General features: G+C 40.2%; 1 protein-coding gene across 4 annotated transcripts; it reads right to left on the reverse strand.

Moving 5' to 3' along the window:
- Window positions 1-34: 34 nt before the first annotated feature.
- NAPEPLD (N-acyl phosphatidylethanolamine phospholipase D) lies at window positions 35-19775 on the reverse strand. 4 transcript variants are annotated; one of them, XM_031594717.2, is made up of 5 exons: window positions 19332-19489; window positions 8578-8884; window positions 4036-4682; window positions 2993-3107; window positions 35-1155 (listed from the first exon to the last, which is right to left on the reverse strand). In XM_031594717.2, the coding sequence occupies exons 2-5, from the start codon at window positions 8869-8871 to the stop codon at window positions 1030-1032; spliced, it is 1182 nt and encodes a 393-aa protein (XP_031450577.1). In that variant the 5' UTR covers window positions 8872-8884; window positions 19332-19489; the 3' UTR covers window positions 35-1029. The 4 variants fall into 4 exon arrangements, with proteins under 4 accessions (XP_031450577.1, XP_089991705.1, XP_031450664.1 ...); XM_090135579.1 differs by lacking the exon at window positions 19332-19489 and adding an exon at window positions 19003-19151; XM_031594804.2 differs by lacking the exon at window positions 19332-19489 and adding an exon at window positions 12066-18996.
- Between the last annotated feature and the right edge of the window lie 2291 nt (window positions 19776-22066).

Below are 22066 nucleotides of genomic sequence, written 5' to 3' on the forward strand. Positions count from 1 at the left end.
TTATTTATGAGTTGTGAAGCAAAACAACCACCATTATTACTTTTTGTTTTTGGCAACAATAGGCTTTAATTCTGTAAACAAGCATGGCAATTTGATACAGATACGTTCAGCCAAGTATTACAATAGCAAGTCTCTCATTCAACTTGAAGATTATAAGGAAGCCATAAGAAATATTACCACAGCCCTTAATGTTTTTCACTTTAAAAAAAAAAAAAGTATTTAATTGGCTGAGTTGATACAAAGACAAGTGCCACTAATGGACTCTTCCATTTCATGTACAGTATTTGACAAGAAAATTATTTTAGACACGTTCAGGCCTAACTTAAAAACATAAACAATGAAAGTGCACAGATATTCTGGTCATCATTAAGCATTACACATGGATGCTGCAGTATTGAAGCTCTCTCTTTCTGTTAAAGGCACATTTCTTTAGATCATTTTAAAATTCAACTTCTGTGATTCCTCAGTAAATGAAAATGTAGAAGCACACAGTAAAATAATGATTTTACTGTGCTTGTGCTTTAATAACACAGATGTACTGGGAGATGCCCCATACAACGTGTTTTGAAGCTACCGAGGAACAGGACATAATTTGAAAATCAACTATTAATGAGTGAGATATAACAATGAATAATTAATATCAGCCATTAATTATGAGACTGTGTCCTGTTCTGAAGGTATTATTGCTGTTATAGACGAAGAGTTTAAAATAAAAACAAAAATGTTTATCACTGGTGCAGGCAAGAGTTGAAACTGCAAGTTATATCCATACAATATCTCATATATAAACCAGTGTTTGGATCACCTCCCAAAATTTGTAAACAAACTAATAAAATGAATATAACTGAAAAATGAAAACAAAAACAACAGTAAAATGAAATTTGTACGAGAACTTTATAGTTATGAAACTGACACGTGTGGAATCTAAAAATCCAATTAATCTACTCTGTAAGTACATCAAATTAACATTTGCAATATTGAATACTCGTTCAAATCAAACAAGGCTTACAAGGAATTGCTGCTGGTTTACTATTCAGACCCATCGTTTGTACTCAAGTCCTGGGACTCTCCATGATTTAAGACAAAGAAGTCTTCTTTTCTCAAGCCATATCTTTCAAGAGCTTCATTCAGTTTAACTGGAGGATCCAAGTAATACTAGAAAAATAACAGTACAAGGAAAAAACATCACTACCACATTTAGTGGGCAAGAAAATAAAAAGAAGTATCATCACTCTAAAAGACTGCTATACATATTAACTATAACCTAAAAAGGAAAGGGAATACATTTGTTAAATTGAACTGTTTTGTTTCGTTTTTAGTTTTTAAAGAATAAGAATACTGATTTACTAGATACTGATTTCATCCAGTATCTAGTAAAGCATAACTTATCATCCAGAATTCAGTCCTTTTCAATGTAAATGGATCTCTCAGAAGCAGAAACAGTCATTGACATTCCTAAAACAGAGAGGGAAATGCTAATAGGCAGTAGATGGCGCTTTCTCACATTAGTAAAACAAAGACGTCAGTTTCAATGTTTACAAAATAGTGCCATTTCAATATAGTAATGTAACGTTCAGGGGAACAGTATTTGTTATGTTTTTAAAAAGGCATCTTAAGGGAGAATAATCCATTTTTGTATGTTTTGAAGTAACTGATCTGTTTTTTTAAGTGCTAGTGACAGAGCATTAAAAATATCTCGGGTAGAAAATGTTATGAGTCAAGTAAACATAGTTAACAGAAGAAGAAGAAAGTTACAAGAAGTAATAGTGCAACTGTTGCAAAGAAAGATGAAAAACAGCTACCAGACAAGGTGGCTCCAAGTACATGTAGACTTCCTGCCTTTCACTTTACTTTTTGTCACTGTTACACTATTCAGGTAACTAATTACTACAACAAGTGATACAGAGCAAGGGCAGAAATCTGCAACAATTCAGGATAACCAAGTTTTTCCATGTTTTGCCAGTAAAAGAAGCTGATAATTAATCATGAATCAAAAACAGCCTTCAGTGCATTCACTAAACTGACAAGGTGCATAAAAACTATACTGAACTAAGGGCACTCAACTCTTACAGCTTCCAAGAGATGTATGCAATAAAAAAGTAAACTTGGCAATAAATTTCCCTGTCTACCCTGTTCCTCAGCTGTCAGACATCAGGTTTATTATTCACTCTACAAGATATATTCTAGCTATTTAAATCCCTATACAAACACTATTTCTTCAGAAGATATTCAGAACAACTAGTGCACTATCATATTTACTTTATTTTCAATATGGAATGTTCAGAACCAAAGACTTGTAGGTTTCTCAACTGCATCGATTTCTCTTCCCAGATTTCAGATGAAAGGACACAGAGGAGCTGTCATAAGAATCAATGACTCAAAGGTTCAAACTTCAGAGAAGAGAAAGTTATTGAAATGCCAGATTACAGACCAACTTTCTTGCCTGCTTCCATCTTTCTCTGCCCCATGTTTTCTATTTTAGTGTTGTTTATTTTGTTTTGTTTTTTTAACTTTGCGCTAAATAAGAAGTAGGCAAAATAACTAATAAGGTGCTCAATTGGAGAACTCTACTACCCAATATATTTACTTCCTCTAAACCAGAAGGAATATTGTTGTAACTATTTCTGTGTATCTAAATCCTTTGACAACAAAAGAATGGACTTCAAAGATGCTGCATAGCATAAGATTCCCAGTATGCTTCTCTGTGTGACAGGATTTTCTATCAGAAAGAAATTCAACCATTAAAAAATAATGCTAATAGATCTCCAGGTGTTTTAATATCTATACTTTAAAATTAATCTTAACTATTTTACACATTAGTTATGAAAAACTACATACTGTTTTGATGCACAGTTCATATAGTAACAACTTTTCACTCATATTATATTTTAATTATACATTTATAGATACATGGGTTAAATTGCATGAAGGAAATATTGTTAGTGATTGTGTAGTTAGAAAATCTGAGCTCATATGTAGTGCTTAAGTTTACCTCATTTGCTAAAGCAAAGGTTCCCCAGTGAATTGCTACAGACTTCTTTGCTTGAACATCGATATGGATTCTTACTGCTTCTTCAGGATCCACATGTTGATGTTTCATAAACCACCTACCAAAACACAACATATATTTTTAGTGTCACCAGATTTCTTCTTTACCTTCATGGAATAAGTTGCAAGGAATCTAAAAATATACATTTCCCCAATCGAAAAGTTAGACTGTATATGCCTTAAGAATATACAGAACACTCAAAATCAACAGGCTGGAAAATACCAACATACTCCCAAAACATCAGCTCATGTATTTTTACTCCCCAGAAAGTTATTTTCTTACCTATAATTTTAAGAGCATAAGGACATATTATTGATACCTGGGGCCATTAAGACAACAGATTTAAATTACACTTAATTTCATGCTAGTAGCACGTACCATAGAAGTACGTGCTTCAGAAGATAGCCAAAGGGAGTGATGAGAAAGCAGAGAAGGGGACCAAGGTGTTTTTGAAAATCACTATATACATACATATATACATATTTTTTTTTTTTTTTTACCATGTTTGATTCTTATCTTCTTTTCCCAGAGTATACATGCTCTGCTTCCAGCATTATATGAATGTTACCATCTAAAAAATGTAGATACCCCATGTAGATGGTAAGTAGGATACGGATTCCAGAACAAATAGGGCTTTCACACACTACAAAGGATTCATCTTCGTTTCCAGATAAGTTGCAAAAGCAACATAAGGACTTCAAGGAAAAAATGCTGTAACATGCATGTACCTAAATGACATGGATTGAGCAATGCTATTTAAGAGAAAGAGTCACCAAGTAATTTCAGATTTTGACTCAACATTTTTCATGGAACTCAGCCAACTCATCCTTGCTATACTTAAGACTGAAGAATAAAACCTCTGAGAAATGCAAATACACAGGCAAGTGAATCAGACATTTCAGTTCCACTTTCTGGTTGACAAAACTAAGAAAAATGGGCAATTTGTCTCTTTTGCCTATTTTGACCAAAACATAAGATTTTCATACCTTGGCTCATAAGCTCCAATGGGGATGGCTGCAAGGTCAAAAGGTCCAAATCTTTTACCTATCTGTTCAAAAGCAACACAGTATCCGGTATCTCCTGCAAAGAAAAATCTATTCCAAGGTCCCAAGACAGACCAGCTGCCCCACAGAACCTTGTTGTCATCTGTCACAGTCCTCTTGCACCAGTGTTGAGAAGGGGTAAAGACAAAAGTCACTGCATCGTGACCAGGGACACAGTTCTCTTCCCACCAATCCAGTTCAATCACATTCTCACAACCGCATCTCTGCATCCAGTCTAAGAGCCCTAGAGGCACAAACCAGCGCAGCTCACTGCCAAAGCGTTCATTTAAACTTTTGACAGTGTTGTAGTCCAAATGGTCGTAGTGGGTGTGGCTGATGACAACAGCATCTATTTTGGGGAGCTGGTCAACCGTGCATGGAGGTGGTCGGAAGCGCTTGGGGCCCATCAGCTGCACAGGAGAAGCCCGCTGGCTGAAGATGGGGTCAGTGAGAAATACCAGTTCATCCATTTCCACCATAACTGAAGCATGTCCCAACCACGTGACTCTCATACCAGTTCCTGTTTTTCCAACAAGTTCTGGGTTTTGAACAAAGTATGGTTTTAACACTGGAAGCTCTTTGTCAAGTTCCTATCAGAAAAAAGAACAAAATATGCATGAGACATACAAGAACGTACTTGGCTGCGAAACAAAAACTTCATACAAGGCACAAATCATTACCGTCAAGACTTGTGATTTGTTTAAATTTTTAGGCAACTTAAGAACTGCAACACAGATGTCTTTTTAATGGCCCTTTTTGCAGCAAGTTCCTCCTAAATTAATCTTTTATTTGGTCACATTTTCACTTCCCTTTCTCAAGAGAAGAGAGTTCAAGAGAGGCTAAGAAACCTACTACTGCTGATACTGATGTCCCAGCACTTCTGGTTCCTGTTTGGATTCTCCCTGTGATGGTTGTTGCCCTCTGTCTCTAGCATTAGATTAACACTACCAGATAGCTATTATAGAGCTAAGCTCCTGCTCCCTTAAAAGCCCAGCTGACACTGTGATGGTTCAGGAGTCTAGGGTTTTCTTTGCTAAAACAGTCCTGAGAGCTTCAGAGAAGTTACTTTCCCTGCAATATTTTATTGATTTGGCATACGTTGAGATGAAGATACTGAAATCTTACTGTAAGTAATTAAATATTCATGAAATTGCTTTTCTGAGAGCTAATGGACGAGACATGTCTACTGAAAAAAGTTTCACTACTGCCTTCAGGAAAGAGACATATACTAAGTCACTGTACAGATAACCTTCTCCAGAGCTGAATGGTTAGTGCAGTACAGTCAATTAACTCATACAAGAATGAACAAAGTATGATTATTAGACTGAGAAAAGCCACTGATTCTCTAAGAAAGAAATAGAAACATTTTCTTCTAAGTGCACAGAAGCAGCGTAAGTCTCAAGAACAGGAATTAGGTCAACTCATGAAATTACATGTGGTTAAGCCAATACATCAGTTTATGTCAAGGAAATTAAAGCCAGGTATGAAATGTAATAATTCTTGTAACACACTTTACGTCAGTAAGTGCATTGTTATGGAAAACATTCTTTTTAAGTACTTGTTTTTAAAGTCAGACTACAAATTACTTTGCACTGGAGGTGAGAGTAGTTTCACTACTTGGCTTTCCCATCAGGTGAGTAAAAGTAAAGTCATTCTATGCACTGGCTTCAGTATTTATATCAACCAATTTTCTTGCTAGTACCGATAATGCCTGACAGTATTTTACTAAGCAAGCAACTGCCTGCATATAAATTTTTTTCACTTTCATTCTGAACAAACCAAGACGAGACTCAATTACAAGATCCAATTCCTCCTCCCAGGGCCATCTTCAACTTCAACTAGAAGGGAAGGAGACAGGTAGTAAAAGTAACCACTTCTCAAATCATAAGAACAAACTAAACCACAAGTTCTATTAGCAGCATACTTCACATGAAATTCTTTAAACTTGTGCAATGGGATAATGAACAAAATACATAATCTTATAGAACCTTTATCCTGCTACAGCACATTTTGTTCTCTATCAAACCATCCAGAAACAGCAATATTACAAGAATTATAACAGAATTTTAAAACATAGCATCAATCTCAAGTCAGCTACCAGCAGAGGCAGATGTGCTTAATACCATCCTGTCTTTATTTCTAGAATAAGAAAATATTTCTACAATGTTTTCTTTCATTGTGTCATACTCCCCAGCCCAAGTTCTTCCTTCCTAATGCATACAAGGAGAAACACATGACTGGTCTCAGTAAGACTAGCTAATTAGCTCAGGATTTTTGGTGCTTAGCACATATTGGAATACCACTGGATTTTAATAAGAACAATTTATATTGTTAATCCAAAACCTAAATACTTAAAAGACATTTCAATGGTATTGGAGGGGAAAAAAAAAGCAATAAAGCCTGTAATAAACATACAAAAATTATATTCATTCTGGATAATGCTGGAGGCTTATTGAGAAAGCACGATTATAATACAGTTTTTCAACAGTGAAGTACCTGAATTATTACTTTTTAAAAACATATGCAAAGCATTTGGTACAGATAATCTGAACCTGCTCAATACAGGAGGCACCAAAACATGCTAAAAGCTGGAAACTGGAGCAGGAATCTCTTCTAAGGCTTTTGTTATCTAGCAGTGTTAAATAAAGTATGGAGCACCTAGTTTGAATTTTAAACAAGCTCAGAAGAGCTTTACAGCTTGATTTAGGTGTGGAACAAACGTAGCTGGAACAAGCATCAAAATGGCTGAGGACCTAAAGAGTGCATTTCATTGATCCCTATCTGTGTTTTTCTGTTTCTGATGCATTTCACTAAGCTACTAAATAATTAGAAGTACTTAATCCAACAATTTCAGATGCAAAGCAATAAAATTAGTCCAAAATTAATCCCAGCTGGGTCAGAGAGAACAAGTGAGCTTTACAACTGGGACAGTGGAGATTTCTTTGTAATCATTCTTTATTGCAGGTATAACCAGTAAATTAAAGAGGAGCACTGCAGGTCTCCACTGCCATCAAAGCTGTGCATTCTGCACTCAGTACTAAACCTGAGCACTGCCTTCTTGGTAGCTCAGTCACTGACGAGGTTTCTCACTTGTGCTGACAAGAGCTGAAGCAATGACTACAGCTACTGCACACATACAGAACAGGTCAGCAGTCAAAGCCAACTGAAACCAGCCAAGCTCTGAACTGTACATGAATGTGACTAAAGCTCAACACACCCAGACAACTGCTGTTAATACAGATAACGTATAGAAGCAGGACACCATTTTTAAAAGAGTAAATCACGGGAGGGAACCCCAAGACCAAAATAGGTTTGTTGTGCTTTTTTCTGAAATTTAACTATTATTACTGTAGAACAATTACATCCAAGATTAATTCTCCCTTAAATATGCTCTGTGCCACATAACCTTAAAGAAATGTCAAATTTTCTCAGGGCTGTGTTAATAAGTAACACAAATTCCCAGTCAGAAACCTGATCAGATAACTTCCTTCACAGGTAATTCATGTAAGATAACAAATGAGCTACTTGCTAAGCACTGCCTGTGAGATTTATAGCTTATGTCTGCTTCCTAGGATGCTTAAAAGCATTGCACTAACTCCTGTTGGTTCAAAAAGACTTTCCCCAGTTGTGTACCTTTGTGCACAGCTTTTCTGTAGGTCAAGAAAACACATTAGAAAATACACAAGGAAGTAACCCTGTCAAAACCTTAGCCTAACACTGTGAACCTTAACACTGTTGTGGCCACAGAGATAACCAGTGGTTTTCCAGTATCCAGTACTCTTTGTAGCAATGAAGCATCTCTCAGAGGTTGCTTCTCTAACCTCTGCTTTTTAAGGCCTTCATTATACACCACATCTGATAGAAGCAACACACAAAGAACAAATAATGATGTTTCCCAGTAAACTGGCACTGCACCTTTAATATTTCAATACAAATACTTGTTCCAGTTTGTTTTAATATATGCACTTTTTTCCTCTTGGTTTACTGAAACAGAAACATAGATTTGCAAACACTTCCATAAGTAAAAGAAAGGAACTATTAAGTAGATTAAAAAAAAAAAAAAGATATATTTAATGGTAGTCTGAAAAAAAAATTGCAATGATATGTGCCACAGCTACTTTATCCAATATGAATGATGTTTTATTGTATGATTCATAATGCAACACCCATTAAAATGGAAACAGTATACTTATTTATGTAGTTTATGATTGAGTCAGGTTATTTTTGTTATTTTCATAAACACAAGTTGAACTAACTAAATCAAAGGTTGAGAAACTAATTGAAAGGCAAAAACTTGAAGAAGCAAAAAGGATTATCCCTCCTGTTGAAAAGTATAAAGAAAGCAATTACAAAATCAGAAAAACAACACCAACAAGAAATATCCTGAAGTTGTCCAATGGGTTAGTTCGAAATTGTCCTGCTTTAGATGTTACAGTAAAGAAAAAAACAATCTAAACCACAAGCAGAGAACATGTAAGTGCTCACCTGTTTTGAAGATGGCACATTGCTGTTATCTTTTTCCATGAGGCACCATTTCAAAACATTGGGCAAGGTCGGTGACTTCCATGTTGGCCATGGGTTGACAAATCTCCCATCTTTGCCTCTCTTTGATTTTGTTACATCTTCTTCTAGCCTGTAGTCCAGCCTGAAGCTTTTCCTGGAGGCTCTGGAAGAGTCACTGCCCCTGGATCCTCTATCTGAGTTGTGATGTTTCCTCACTGCTTCCTTAGGGTACTGGCTGGATGCAGATGGAGCAGGCTCTTCTGTTTTCTTATCCATATTTTTTTGAGAACTAAAATACATTTTAAATTAATCAATATTTTTCTGGAGTAACGTCAATGTTTGTAAGACTGAATGTTCTCATACACTAGAAACAAGCCTACCCATTTTATGATCTACTGTATTTTTCTCAACAAAACAAGCTTCTTAAGCTGTTGCTATTACACAAAAGACATCAAAAACATGCTGTGGCAAGTAGACATCAGATCTCTTTGTAGTTCAGGCAGAATTTTACTCCCTGGTATGCACCAGTTGGGATACAAGTGCTATTATCTACCCACTGCAAGAGCCAGGGGGAAGGGACCTTAATTCACATGTGGGAAGAATAGTTAAGTCCCTCCTGACATTCTGACATTTAGTGCCTGATGTAATGTGATCCTTCAAGCACGTCCAAGAGACACTGGAACTACAGAGCACCTTAGAACTTGCCCACATAGTGACTGTTGTGTAGTAAGAGCAGCAGCCTCAGGTAGCACCAACGACACTGCTTCAGACTACAAGATGTGTCAACACATGCACACATGCATGCATACAAAAAAAAAAAAAAAAGTTATTTGATCCTATCTTGTCTGAAACAAAGGTAAACTTCAGTGGAGTAACAGCAAGATTAACTGTTTCAAATACAAGCTTCATAAAAATTTGAACTGACATATGAAAGGCCACAGAAGCTTGGAATATCACAAATCATGTCTGCAATGCCTGTTCTTAATCCCACTGTGAAATGAAGAGGAGAAAAAAAGAAGTGAGGAAATAACAGAAAAGACTATTTTTCTGAAGCCATACATGTGGGGTGTTTCTTAAACTTTCACATTGGCAGGCAGCAGCTCTTATTCCAGACTGCACTGCACTGCAGGAGAGCTTAGGAGTACAGAGTTCCATTTATCTCTGCATGTCTAAGGTGGAGAAAACAAGTATTCAGATTTTACTTTAAAAGGAATTCAGTCAAAGCTAAATGCTTCCATTTCTATATTTAATGTCAACATTTCAGTATCCTGACAATACTTAAAAAACAGGTTGCTATTTTTAAAAAGTTATCTCCTTTCAAGTACTTACAAATTCTATCTGTTAAGAACTAGAAGACGACTAGTAATGGACAGACAGTGTGATATGCTGCCTACATGTTGGAAGTTTTCAAGTTTTAATTAGAAACTGTGAAGTCTGTTCTGTGGAAAATTTTCTCCAGCACACATTTTAGACTGTCTAACAATTCATTAACTCATCTATTCAGGCTTCAGCAGGTATACTCATACGTGAAGCACCGGTCAGATGTACCAAAGTCACTCCACTCAAACAAAGCTTTCAGAGAACAGAAGTAAATACAGCGGATGATTTTCCTAAAAATTACTCCTTAAATGTGGTATTTTTAAGTAGTTGAGTAGGCAGGACTCACTGCATCCCTCTTAAGTTCATAATTACAGAAAAAAATAGACCGTTATCGCAATGTTGCAGCTTGGTTTTTGCTAACTGATAAGAAGCATCATCAAATTAAACATAAAGGAAATGCATTTCCTTGTGATGCGCCAATTTCAAACGCAGAGCTCTTCCTTGCTACTTCAGCAGGGATCAACTGAAGAACAGCAGGTGAGATGTCAGTTGTGAACGCACAACAATTGTTCAATCAACATTCAGACAACATTCCCGATCACATTTCTGAGAAGTAACACTCCTGGTCACAACCACATTTTAACTAATTTGCCTTTTATTCTGGTTTCCCTGTATTTTACTGAAACTACTTTATTATGTGCTTTCTATTTAGCAATAGTATATCACATCTGCATCACAATATTAGCTGTAATCACCGATACTCCCAAGCTGTCTTCTCTGTTCCATAAAATATCTGCTGGAATCAGCCTTCGTTTCAACAGCCAACCCAACTTTATACCATTTTAAACAGATATAAGTGGTAAGAAGCACAAACGGCTAAATGGAATATATGAGGAAACTGTAATGGATACATTAGCTATTGCTTTAACTTGGGAGGGTTTTTGTGCCATTCTTCAAAGAGCATTTCCAGTGCCCAGTCAACTTATTAATTTAGCAAAGCACACAGGCACAGCACAGGACATCTACTCTTCCACAACACGTGGTGAAAACAACCCACAGAAGTTTAATCATGTAGATACTTAATTCCAGGAAATTCTTTTGTTAACATCTTGAGTCTGATTTTAAAATATATATGACTACTGTAATTATTATTCCTATAAGACACTTTATATTTGAGAGCAAAGTGCCTAAGGTTTTATTTTCAAGTTTCTGTTTATCTATTCATTCATCTCTGAAATAGGTGAATTCTGCTTTTGCTTACATTTTTATAAAAACCTTTGATCTTATTCTGAAAGAATAAGCCTCTAGGGGAAGAAAGGATCAACTATGCTGATTAAACAAAGAAAATGCCAAAGCATTTAAGGCACTGCAGGTATATGTCTGCCAAGATATTTTCCACATGATGCACATACATTACTTTCATTAGTATTCCATTGGCAACTGAAGGGAGAAAAGACATCAGCGCTCACGGAACACTTCAAACTCTTCTAGATGCATAAGGACAAATTTACCAGCTACTAACTGACAAAGTATTCCTGATGAACCACAGATTCTTTTGAATTTTCAGTCTCGCCAGATCACTTCTGTTTCACTTAAACTGGTAAAATTTTTCCAAGAATATTTAAGGAATACAGTAGAAGAACTCTGATTTTTCTTATTAAAAATGTAGACTCATTTCTAGAAAGTCCATCTGTTTCAACTATTAGCTTAAAACGAAACTCAACCAGTCATTAGCTTAAGGAGACTCTTACCCTTTTTGCAAAAGAAAGCCTCTTAACAACAAAGAGATTCTGAAGTTATATTTTAAATGCTAAAAATTAAGCAGTCAGGAACGAGCTAATATTTCAACCAGCTTTTATGAATTCTTCTCCAAGAAAAATAATGGTTTGGCAAATAGCTTCAAAGAATTTAAGCACTGTATTGCCAGCCAAATTATGAGGACAGAGGTACTACAAAATCAAACTGGATGGGAGCTATGGGTGCAGAAGGAAGCAGGAGGAAGGGGTTGTGTCCTTGGCAAGTATTTGATCGTGCAAAGTTCTGTGAGAATTATTTTTCATGTTTCTAAGGGAAGAGGAAAGCTCCTACTTAGAAGCACTGAACTGATTTCTTAACATATGGAAATCATCCTTCAGGATGAGGTGACTTACCACAAAAAAGGATAAAGGGATTGGTACAGTGGTTTCAGACAGGGAGAAACAGGACCATTCCACAACTACCTGACCCAGTGGGTGGCAACCGTGCCCACCAGAGTGGGCTGGAACTACTTGGTATTGAAGGTCCCTTCCAACACAAACCATTCTATGATTCTGTGCTTCTATGATGTCCACACGCAGCGATGCTTCACTGGTTTAGCTTCATTCAGAAAAAGAAACACATCATCACATACAAACTAGTGTATGAGCCCATGAGTCATGCCAAACCCATGGTGCCAGAAGGTACCCTAGACAGAGGGGAACAACCCTTTTGGATGAATAGGATGAAACACAACATGAATCAAAATGCAAAGCTCACACAACTGGTTTTCCAGCAGCAAACGCTAAGGGGCCCTTGTGAACCCGCAAAGCAAAGGAAGTTGTAGATGAGGCAGGACATGGCAAGGAAAATCAGGCCTTACATTCTGATAAATGGGCTTATTCCTGGAGAAAAAAAAAAAAAAAAAAAAAAAAGCTTTTATGACAGTAGATTTGGTGTCAATTGTTTATTTTAGCATTGCTTGTATAACTGAAAGCTTGGATAGAAATATTTTGGCTTTAAGCCTTTTCTATATTTAGGAAAACCATTAACAGCTTATGTAAACATTCTAATAGTTCCTCAATTTTGTTCCAAAAGAAGTTTGAAAGCAGGATACACTGAAGTTATAAGAAGCACTGTCATTAAAACTTTAATTTTAAAATGCTGTCTGTAGAGATTTAAGAGCCACACCATTTTAACTTGATTAGCAGAAAAGCATCAATGCACAAACTAGTGCACAGGTCTCCACCTCTTCCAGCCAGCCTTCTCTATCAGTCACTACTCAGTACCTGACAAGGTACTGTGTGTGCACTGACACACTAACTGTGAAGGCTGCTGGAACAAATTCATCCTTTTCTACACAGAAATGTGGTCCTTATTTAACAAATTCATAAGCCACAAAGGAAAAGAAAGAGTTACTATGAAACCACGGTTTACTGGAATCCAACAAAACATCATACTTACCTTGCAAACATTTCCCAGCTTTTCAAATATCCCTACTAATCTCTGTTTTTGAAGAATCAATCTTCGTTCATTTCTAACTGCCATCCTTCTATATAGATCACACCCAGAATTGAACTGCACTGTGCATTACCTAAAAGGGACGTGCATGGTACTCAGCAAACTGAATTGGTCTGTGCTTTTATCATACACTAAAGTCTTATCAAAGTGAGAACTTTCTGCAAGCTGTGTATTGCTACACAACTCAGAAAATGCTTTTCAGTATACATGTTTCATGGTTGCAAAAAGCATGCTTTTGGCTTGCAACTGAAAAAAGGATTTCAGCTAAGAGGTATTTGCAAACACTATGCAGCACACCAGTTAAAAAAAAAAAAAAAGCCTTCTGCACACTAAAATATCAAGTCACTGCCAGCTAAGTTCTGGCTGTGCTTTTATTTTTCCTTTAAGTCTGAAATTGTCTGCATTAATTAATGAACAGTTTGAGACTGGAAAATTCTGAATGCCTTTAAACCTTTATTGTTAAGTACTTCAGGCTGTCCAGGCCAGTTGCAACAGCATTATTCCAGATGCTCTTGGTCTTAAGATTTCACACAGAGATCTCAAGCTTGCAACTAGCTGATCTATGAATACTTTTATAATTTGAGATTTCCAGTAAAAAGTTGTAAGCAAGAACAAGCACTGCAGAAGTTTCATTCAAACTATTTGATATTTTAAGAGCCAGCTAAAGATTCTGTGGGACATCCTGTTCCCCAGGTTATTTTCAAACTAACCACAATCCTCCCCCAAACCCATGCTACCAGTCTTCTTCCCTTCTTGCATGTACAGGTGTAAGCTGCAAGCTGTTCCTTCCCTGCTCTTTTGAACCCCCTGCAAGTATCCTGACTATCATGACTTTGTGTGATATTACAGAAAGACAAATAACTGAGTTAATAACAAAAGCAAAAATAGCCCTCTCTATGAAAACCTCTAAGAACTAGGATGAATCTAGATGTGAGGACCAACAATACACAGCTTTATTTAGTCATTACTGAGAAAAAAAATTAATTACCAATAAAGCAAGTGTGACGCAACTTAAAACAGCTGCATTGCCTCAGCAGGCAGCACTGCCAGCCAACCCACCTCTGTTCTCAGTACTCCTCTAGCTTGCAAAAAAAAAAACACACAAAAAAACAAACAAACGTGTTCACATGGTGAATCCCCCCAAGGAGCTGATACAGCAGTCACTCCTTACCATCCCGTCCCCTACAGAAGCCCTTATTTCCACCCAGATCACTGTATAAGCACTCAAGGATTTACCAACAAACTGGCTCAGGCAGGGGAGGGTGCCAAGCCAACAGGAAGTTATTCACAGCAATTACAGGTGCTATCAGCTACATCCTCCTGTGCCCTCAGATACAAATGCAAACAGGCATTAGTCAGATCCACCAGCAGTACCTGGAGCCAGCTATTTCTCAGTGCTGTGATCAGCTCTGGACTTGCAGAAACTGCACGAAGCTGCCTCTTCCTGGAACTGGGATAACTCGCAGCAACCATCCCTTTGCCATCCAGGTGCCCCAGCTGGCTGACTGTCCCTGTCCAATACGGACAGGGTTTTATAGCCCCCAACGTGTTTATGCCTTGTACTTAGCATTACAGAATTTTGCTGCAACATGTGTATTCTCTAGTTTATGATGCTACATGATAGTAGTTGCCTACAGGAACCATGCATATGAACAGAGATGACAGACCCAGCCTCCACTGTCTTTACCTACACATGCCTATTAAAACAAATTATTTCCTTCTCTATCCTCATCTTTTGAATCTCTGTTTCCAAGAGCAGACATATGGCTATCACATTTAAAAACTCAATCTACCACGAGTGTCCAGCTTTTTGGTTTGCCTGGATCATGATGAGTGAAAAGGAACTGTCTTAGACCACGTATAAAATACATAATACTGTTAATGTATGTATTAAAATATAAATTATATAGAGAGAGAGAGACAGAAAAATAGAGGGCAACAAAAACATAAAGCTAGTGGGTTGGACACATATGGGACCACTGTTAAGATTCAGTGTAAGAGCAGTGCTGCTCTGTGCTGTTCCTGGAGAAGGCAGAAGGAAAGGAGGAGTCACTTCTCCCTTCACTGTGAAGCATTTTACTGTACTCTCTTTCTAAACAACCCATTTCCTATTTCTAGTTAATGCATCAGGAAGAATGGGGGATGCACATTCTGGAGCTGTAATTAAAGTTTTCTTGCCTGCTGTGCTATACAGACCTCCAGCTGACCACACATAGAAGCAAAGTTCATGCAGTATGGCTGCAGTATGGCATGCAAGACAACCACTGGATGGTGACTCAAAACACAGGCGATTTTTAAAGTCAACAGAAAAATACCAGAAGACAGCCCATGCACACAGCTGAGTACAGATAACCTTTGGACTCCAGCAGCAAGGATAATCTCCATGGACAGCCCCTCACAGCTGCAAGGAATTCTAATGAAGCTGTTCTAAAAAAGCAAACCCTTCACTGTACCATCCAGCCTCAGGATCCAGTCCCAGCTCTGTGTTCTGGCATCAGCTCTGCATAAATGCCTGCTGGAGTGGACGAGCTGTTCATTAGCTGGTCTCCTGATGTGAACACAATTAATCACAGACACAAACCCTTCCAGCACGAAGCTTAAAGTTAGAAGAAATGATCAAACTTTAAAGTTCAGTATTTACAAACACACTTTAGCCACTCAGATGCATTGACAACACAGCTTGGGTTTAGTATTTTAAGCCATTATGTGATTCTGATGCTGTGCTGTTAGCACAGGTTTTTCTCAACTACAATGAAGTTTTAAAGGCTGGCACTCTGTCCTAAGGGCAGAGGGCTCCCTGCCTAACATCCTATGTCAATTAGATATGACTAAAACAAAACAACACCACACTACCACACTTAATGAGACTAAGGTTCTATATGAACATACTATGGTAGAAAGAAAGGCAGGTAAGAACTTTTTCATAGAAGTGCACAGAAGTCCTGCCAACACCTTTATCCATAGGATTCACATGGTAAAGCAGGACTTGAAGCAGTTCATTTCTATTCAGTGCTGGTATTTTTACATCTGCAGCTCCTCAGTCGCTATCTCCACCTCATTTACAAAGCTTTTTTATTTTCTTTTTTCCTTCTCTCTCTCCATGCCAGAAAGGAACAAACTGCTATGCAAACTTTCTCTAGGCTCACACTGAAAATAATCCTTTAAAGCCTGCAAAGCCTCAGTTATCCAGGAAGTGCAGCAATGCCTGAGCATTAAACAATTGCTTCATTGCTAAGTCAATAGACACGCATTTTTGTTTATATACATATTTAAATGCAGGTTCACTTAATTCCCTCTCTTCAGTTCAAAGTCTAAGCACACAGTATCCAATGTGATTTCTATGTAATATAAAAACATCTCCTAAATTCTTTTCTAATCTACTTTCACACTTGGATTTCATCATATGCTCAATTTCTGCTTATCCAAATAACATCCTTTCTCTCTTTCTATGTACATGCACACTCCCCTTAGCCAAACGGATTTGACAAAACTACAACATTTGACCTCAGATGCATTGAAATCCAAATAAATCATCTTCACATCATTTAATGAAAGGAAAATAAAGTTTTTCTTTACTGAGTAAATGTTTTTCTTGAATGCAGCTGTTCAAAGACCACCTTTCACAAGAGTTAAGCTATGAGGTGATCAGCCTTCCCAAACATACAATTTCTGAATGATAAGTAGTAGAACACTAGATACAGAACAACACAAATATGGAAGGAAACTGAGAATATTCCAAGGCATCGCCCTTTTCCCCCCATATACAAACAGCCTTTTTCTCTATCCCCACAACCACAGGAGGCCTCCCTAAGTACTCTAAAAGAAATGTGAAGTGCTTCTGTTGTTAGTCAACAACAAAAGCATTCATGTTAAGGCTGTTTGTTTGTTTTCCCCCTCTGAACGAGGCAAGGCACATTTCCAACATAAATGTGAGCCATCTACTAATTTTCAAGGCACCATTCTAAATACGTAGGAGTTTTCAGGAGACAAAGTGTTTCATTTTAACAAGTCTAAATAGATGCTCACAAACAACTCATTATTGCCACAATTTCATCATTAGAAATAGCTGAACCGCACTGAAACCTTCCTTCAGAAACCAGCCCACAGCATGGGAGCCTTCAGCGAAAACAAATTAAATTACTTCCAAACGTTACAAGCAATGAAAAATCGGCACCTTACAACAAACCTTGCTCAGCAGAGAGTTCCACCAGCACCAGCTTCGCTAGCAGGTCTTACCCAAGAGAGAAAAATCTCTCAATATACATCCACAGCCTTATTCCTCACCACCTGACCACTCCCTTGCACAACACCACACCAAACCTTATTTCTCACAACGGGGACACCAGAGGAGTGCAGCCAAGTGTCCTCATGGTGTCACTTGGTAACATCCAGTTCTCTTTGCTGAACAACTCTGTGAGAGCTATCCATTTCGGTGCAGTTATAGGCTATCTAAATCCATATTATACCTCCTTTATATAGCTGCTAATATATGCACTAATATATTACATGCAAACAAGAAATAATATGACTCAACTCCAAGGTTTTCTAAGAATATTCAAACCATGTACAATGTCTGCCATACAGAAAAAATCCCTTTCATTCAAGCCTCCAGCTGCACGTACAGGCTGGATGACCAAGTGATTTACCACAGTTGTGCTCCGAGTGTGTTAGAATGAGGATCCCAGCTACAAGCTAAAAACGTACAGTAATTGACCAAAAAATCAAACTGATATCAGGAATGCATTTACAGATGTGACCAAAAGAAAAAAAGTAATTTCACTGCATGTGTTATACATAAAGGCACTAATTCATATGACAGCATTAGCATTTTCTTCATCGCAGACAAAACAGGAAAAAAAACTGAATTTTGAATTAGCAGTTCTGTTGCAATCTTGGGCTCACAGAGGTTAAGGAAACAGCAGGTTTCTGCTGAGGTAATTCCTCAAATCCACTTAGCCTACACAAAGGAAGAAAATAACAATACTGGAATGCTTCCTTTTCAAAAGGCCACAGATCTCTTTCGATTTGAACCAAGCCAAAGCCCCATTCGCTGCTATTTGTACCAGTTCCACTTCCAACCCTAACTTCCTCCTCTTTACCACGCATCAAAGTGGGCTTCTCAGTCCGCCCATCATCTTCTTGTGACAGGGATTCCATTTTCAGGCCATCTCGGGCATTTCTCAAGCAATTGCTGCAACGATTCTCAAAGCAGTATTTAAATTTATCTTATTTGTGGTTCGTATCTGTAAAATTAATCAGGCTTCCTACCTCATTAGCTGGTAAAGTAGCTACTGTGAAGAAAAATCCATGGCTGTTTTCAAAAGCCTTCTGTCAGAAAAGTGATGAAATCACTTACTTTCCTGTTCCGACCTTTATTTTTTGATGTCGCTTTCTTTGTTGTCATTTGAAAAATAAAAAGGAAAGTCCTAAATGCAAACTGTACTTCAAATGAGAGGCTGAGAACTTGCTTCAGACTTGCTATTCGGTAACTGAAAATAAATCACGATCATCGCTAGAAAAATCTCTTCAGCTGAAGTCTAACACGGACACAACCGCATGCAGCCAAGATATTCAAGGAATACTTTGCCTAAGCCTTTACTAGAGATAATTACCGATCATTCAGATTATTTGACTGAGCTAATTACGTTAGATCACGCTGTCAGTATCTACCACCTCACGTCTGCATCACACAGCGCAGGAGGAACGCCGGCCTCAGACGCCCGTCCGTGCGTCCCTTTCCGCGGGAACGGCGGCCGAGGCGTCAGTTCCACGGAGCGCGTTAGCCGGGAGGTTACATAACGCGTCGCTCCGGGAGCGATGCTGCGGCGTTACCTCCCGTCCGCTCACGGGAAACCCGAGCACGGCCACGGGGGCGGCGGGGATGAAGCGGGACTTCTCCTTCCACGTCACCCTCCTCGGCGCCAACGCGGTCCGCAGCCCCGCGGCGGGACGGGGCAGCGCCCGCAGCCCCAGCCGGGGGGACCCGTCCGCAGCCCGGCCCCGCGCCGGCAGACGCCGCAGCGCGCCCGGGAGCGCGGCCAGCGAGAGGAGGGAGGGCTGCGGCCCGAGGACCGTCCCCCCGCGCCCAACTTCGCCCGAGCGGCCGCCCGGTCTCGCCCTGCCCCGCTCCCTCCCCGCCCGGCGGGACCCCGGTACCGGACCGTCGGCCGGTGCCGCCGCGCCCTCCCGGCAGCAGGTGCGCCGCTGCGGCCGCTCGGATCCCGGCCGGGCTGTGGAGGCGGCGGGGCGCGCAGGTGCTCCCTCCGCACGGCTCCCGGAGCGCCGGCTCCGCTCGGTCCCGCCCGCAGCGCCCTGCCTGCCCACAGGAAGGCGCGGGGCAGCGGCCCCCACCCCGGCGCGCCGCTCACCTCCCGGGCCGCTGCCCCTGAGCGGTCCCGTCCTCTTCTCCCTCCTCCTCCTCCATGGTGCCGCTCCACCCCCTCCGCGGCGGTTCCGCGGCTCTCCAGCAGGAGCTGTCGAACGGCTGCGGCTTCCCGCCCGCGCAGCACGCCGCCGAGGGCAGCGCGCCGAGCTGCAGGCAGCAGCTCCACAGCGCCCTGCCCCGCACCATGCCGCGGCGGCCCCGCGTGCGCGGCCGCCCCCGCCCGGCCGTGTACGGCGCTGATAACAAGATGGCGGCGGGGCCCGGCGCCTGAAGCGGGCGGCGTCGGGCTGGGAGCCGGCCAAGACCTGTGGTTGATCCCGATAGTTTGTAAACGTTCCCCGCCTGGGAGCCCGTGCGTGCTCTAACTCACTGGTGCCGTGGCGAAAACTTTCCTAAAGTTGGTTCTCTCAGGAACTGGGAGCCTGGCTACCGATCGCTGCCAAGGTTAAACTGGTGCTCGCTCAATCCCGCACCGCTGGAACGGGGACGCACGGACCCTCCTCGCACAGCGCAGCCTTCGCACCCCTGCGTTATGCTCGTTCTCTCCTTTGCTACTAGGGAGTTAAAACTCCTCACACAGTGAGTTTAGTCCACTGCCAAGTCCCTGTGAGCAGAATCACAGAATCACAGAATCACAGGTGAGCAGTCCTCACCTGGTAGGAAGTGAGCGGTTCTGAGGAACCAGTCTGGAGAAAAGAGGTGCTCACAGAAGTAGAATAGGTACTTTCAAAATCTTTCCATACCTCCTTAAGGATGTAAGACAATGGAAGGTAGAGAACAAAGCTGTGCGTGTATGATACTGTATGTAGTAGCAATATGGATTCAGAGGCTATCTGGAGTTGGGACACATTTATATGCACTTGATCTGGAAGCTCAGGAATCAATGATGAGATTGTTGGGAAATCTCACGTAGGATCAGAGGTGAAGGTCTAAAGATCTTGGGGGAAGCACAGATACAGACTAGGCGGAGAATGTCTTGAGAGCCCTGTGAAGAAGGATTTGGGGGTATCAGGTGATGAAAGACTCAGCATGAGCCAGCAATGTGTGCTTGCAGCCCAGAAGGCCAACCGTATCTGGGTTGCATCAAGAGAAGGGTGACCAAAATGTTGAGGGAAGTGGTTCTGCCACTCTGCTGTGCTATTATGAGACACCACCTGCAGAACTGCATCCTGTTCTGGGGTCACCAACACAAGAAGATCATGGAATTGTTGGAGCAGGTCCAGAGGAGAGCCATAAAAATCTCAGAAGGCTGGAGCACCTCCCCTGTGTGTATGGGCTGAAAGAGCTGGGGCTTTTCATTCTAGAGAAGCGAAGGCCCCGAGGGGACTGAGGCAAAGGCTAAATGGCCTTCCAGTACCTGAAGGGAACCTACAGAAAAGCCAGGGAGGGACTTTTTATAAAGGCTGGTAGTGACAGAACAAGGGGAAGTGGCTTTGAACTGCAAGAGAGCAGATTTAGGCTAGATATTAGGAAGTAATTTTTTACTGTGAGGGTGGTGAGACACTGGAACAGGTTGCTCAGAAAAGCTGTGGATGCCCCCCCCCCCAGCCCAAGGCCAGGCTGGATGGGGATGTGAGCAACCTTGTCTAGAGGGAGATGTCCCTGCCTATAGCAGGGGGTTGGAACTACATGATCTTAAAGGTCCCTTCCAACCCAAACCATTCTATGATTCTATGGAAATGCAAGTCTTATTTTTCTTATTATTAATCTATCATTCCCTTAACCTTTGTAAAGTATAGAAGGCTAATACTGCCACGTTATCTTGTTCAGAATGAGGAAAAACAGTGTGTATTGGTTACCTTTGGTCAAGCAGATTTGCTGCTGATTTACAAGAGGGAAAATCCCAGTTCATTCCTCCTGACTCTTCTCAACCGACTTTTCCCGATCATTTCATCTCCTATTAGTATGTCTAAAGATAAGCAGGTCTTCTAGATGTTTTGATTTGTACTCACACTTAATTCAACATAAATGCATATGGATTTAAGTTATTTCTACTCTTACTTAGAATCTAAGGCTGACTACATGAGTTAGATGATGAAACTGCTCTTCATAGCTACAATCAATACCTGTTAGGTTAGGAATAATTAACGCCTATGCATAGCAATTTGTGCACTCCAGCAGACCGGTAGTATCTGATTGCCAACAGTAATGGATTTGGGATGCTTGTCCTGAAGGTCAGCTGAATGTCTCCCTGTAGGCAGAACTGCATGCACGTGTCATTTGGAAGTTGTTTCTATGTCACCAGTGCAATATAAGCCATACTGGAGGAGGCTGTGCTTTATTGTGTTTTGTCTATATTGCAAATACAGATGTCAGCATTTGGAGGCTGTAAGTAAAGACAACTGGTGTCTGTACAACACACAGTGTTCACAGTGTTTAATTTGAAAGGGAAAGATCTCTTGTTCTAGTGAAGAATTGTACAGTTGTTCAAGTATGTTCTGGCACAGCTAGAAGTCCGTATCTAATGTGTTACCTACTCTGCCACACCAGTCTGCACAACATGAGAAAATT

This window comes from Phasianus colchicus, chromosome 1 (assembly GCF_987193195.1).
Source record: "Phasianus colchicus chromosome 1, bPhaCol1.hap1.1, whole genome shotgun sequence".
Lineage (NCBI taxonomy): Eukaryota > Metazoa > Chordata > Aves > Galliformes > Phasianidae > Phasianus > Phasianus colchicus.

Excerpts from the sequence above, each read along its gene's own strand:
- NAPEPLD (XM_031594637.2), bottom strand. The coding sequence starts at position 19,741 with ATGGTGCGGGGCAGGGCGCTGTGGAGCTGCTGCCTGCAGCTCGGCGCG. Across the intron at positions 4,683-8,577 it reads ATGTGCCATCTTCAAAACAG|GAACTTGACAAAGAGCTTCC; the intron begins GTGAGCACTTAC and ends TTTTTCTGATAG. Across the intron at positions 1,156-2,992 it reads CCTTTGCTTTAGCAAATGAG|TATTACTTGGATCCTCCAGT; the intron begins GTAAACTTAAGC and ends TTATTTTTCTAG.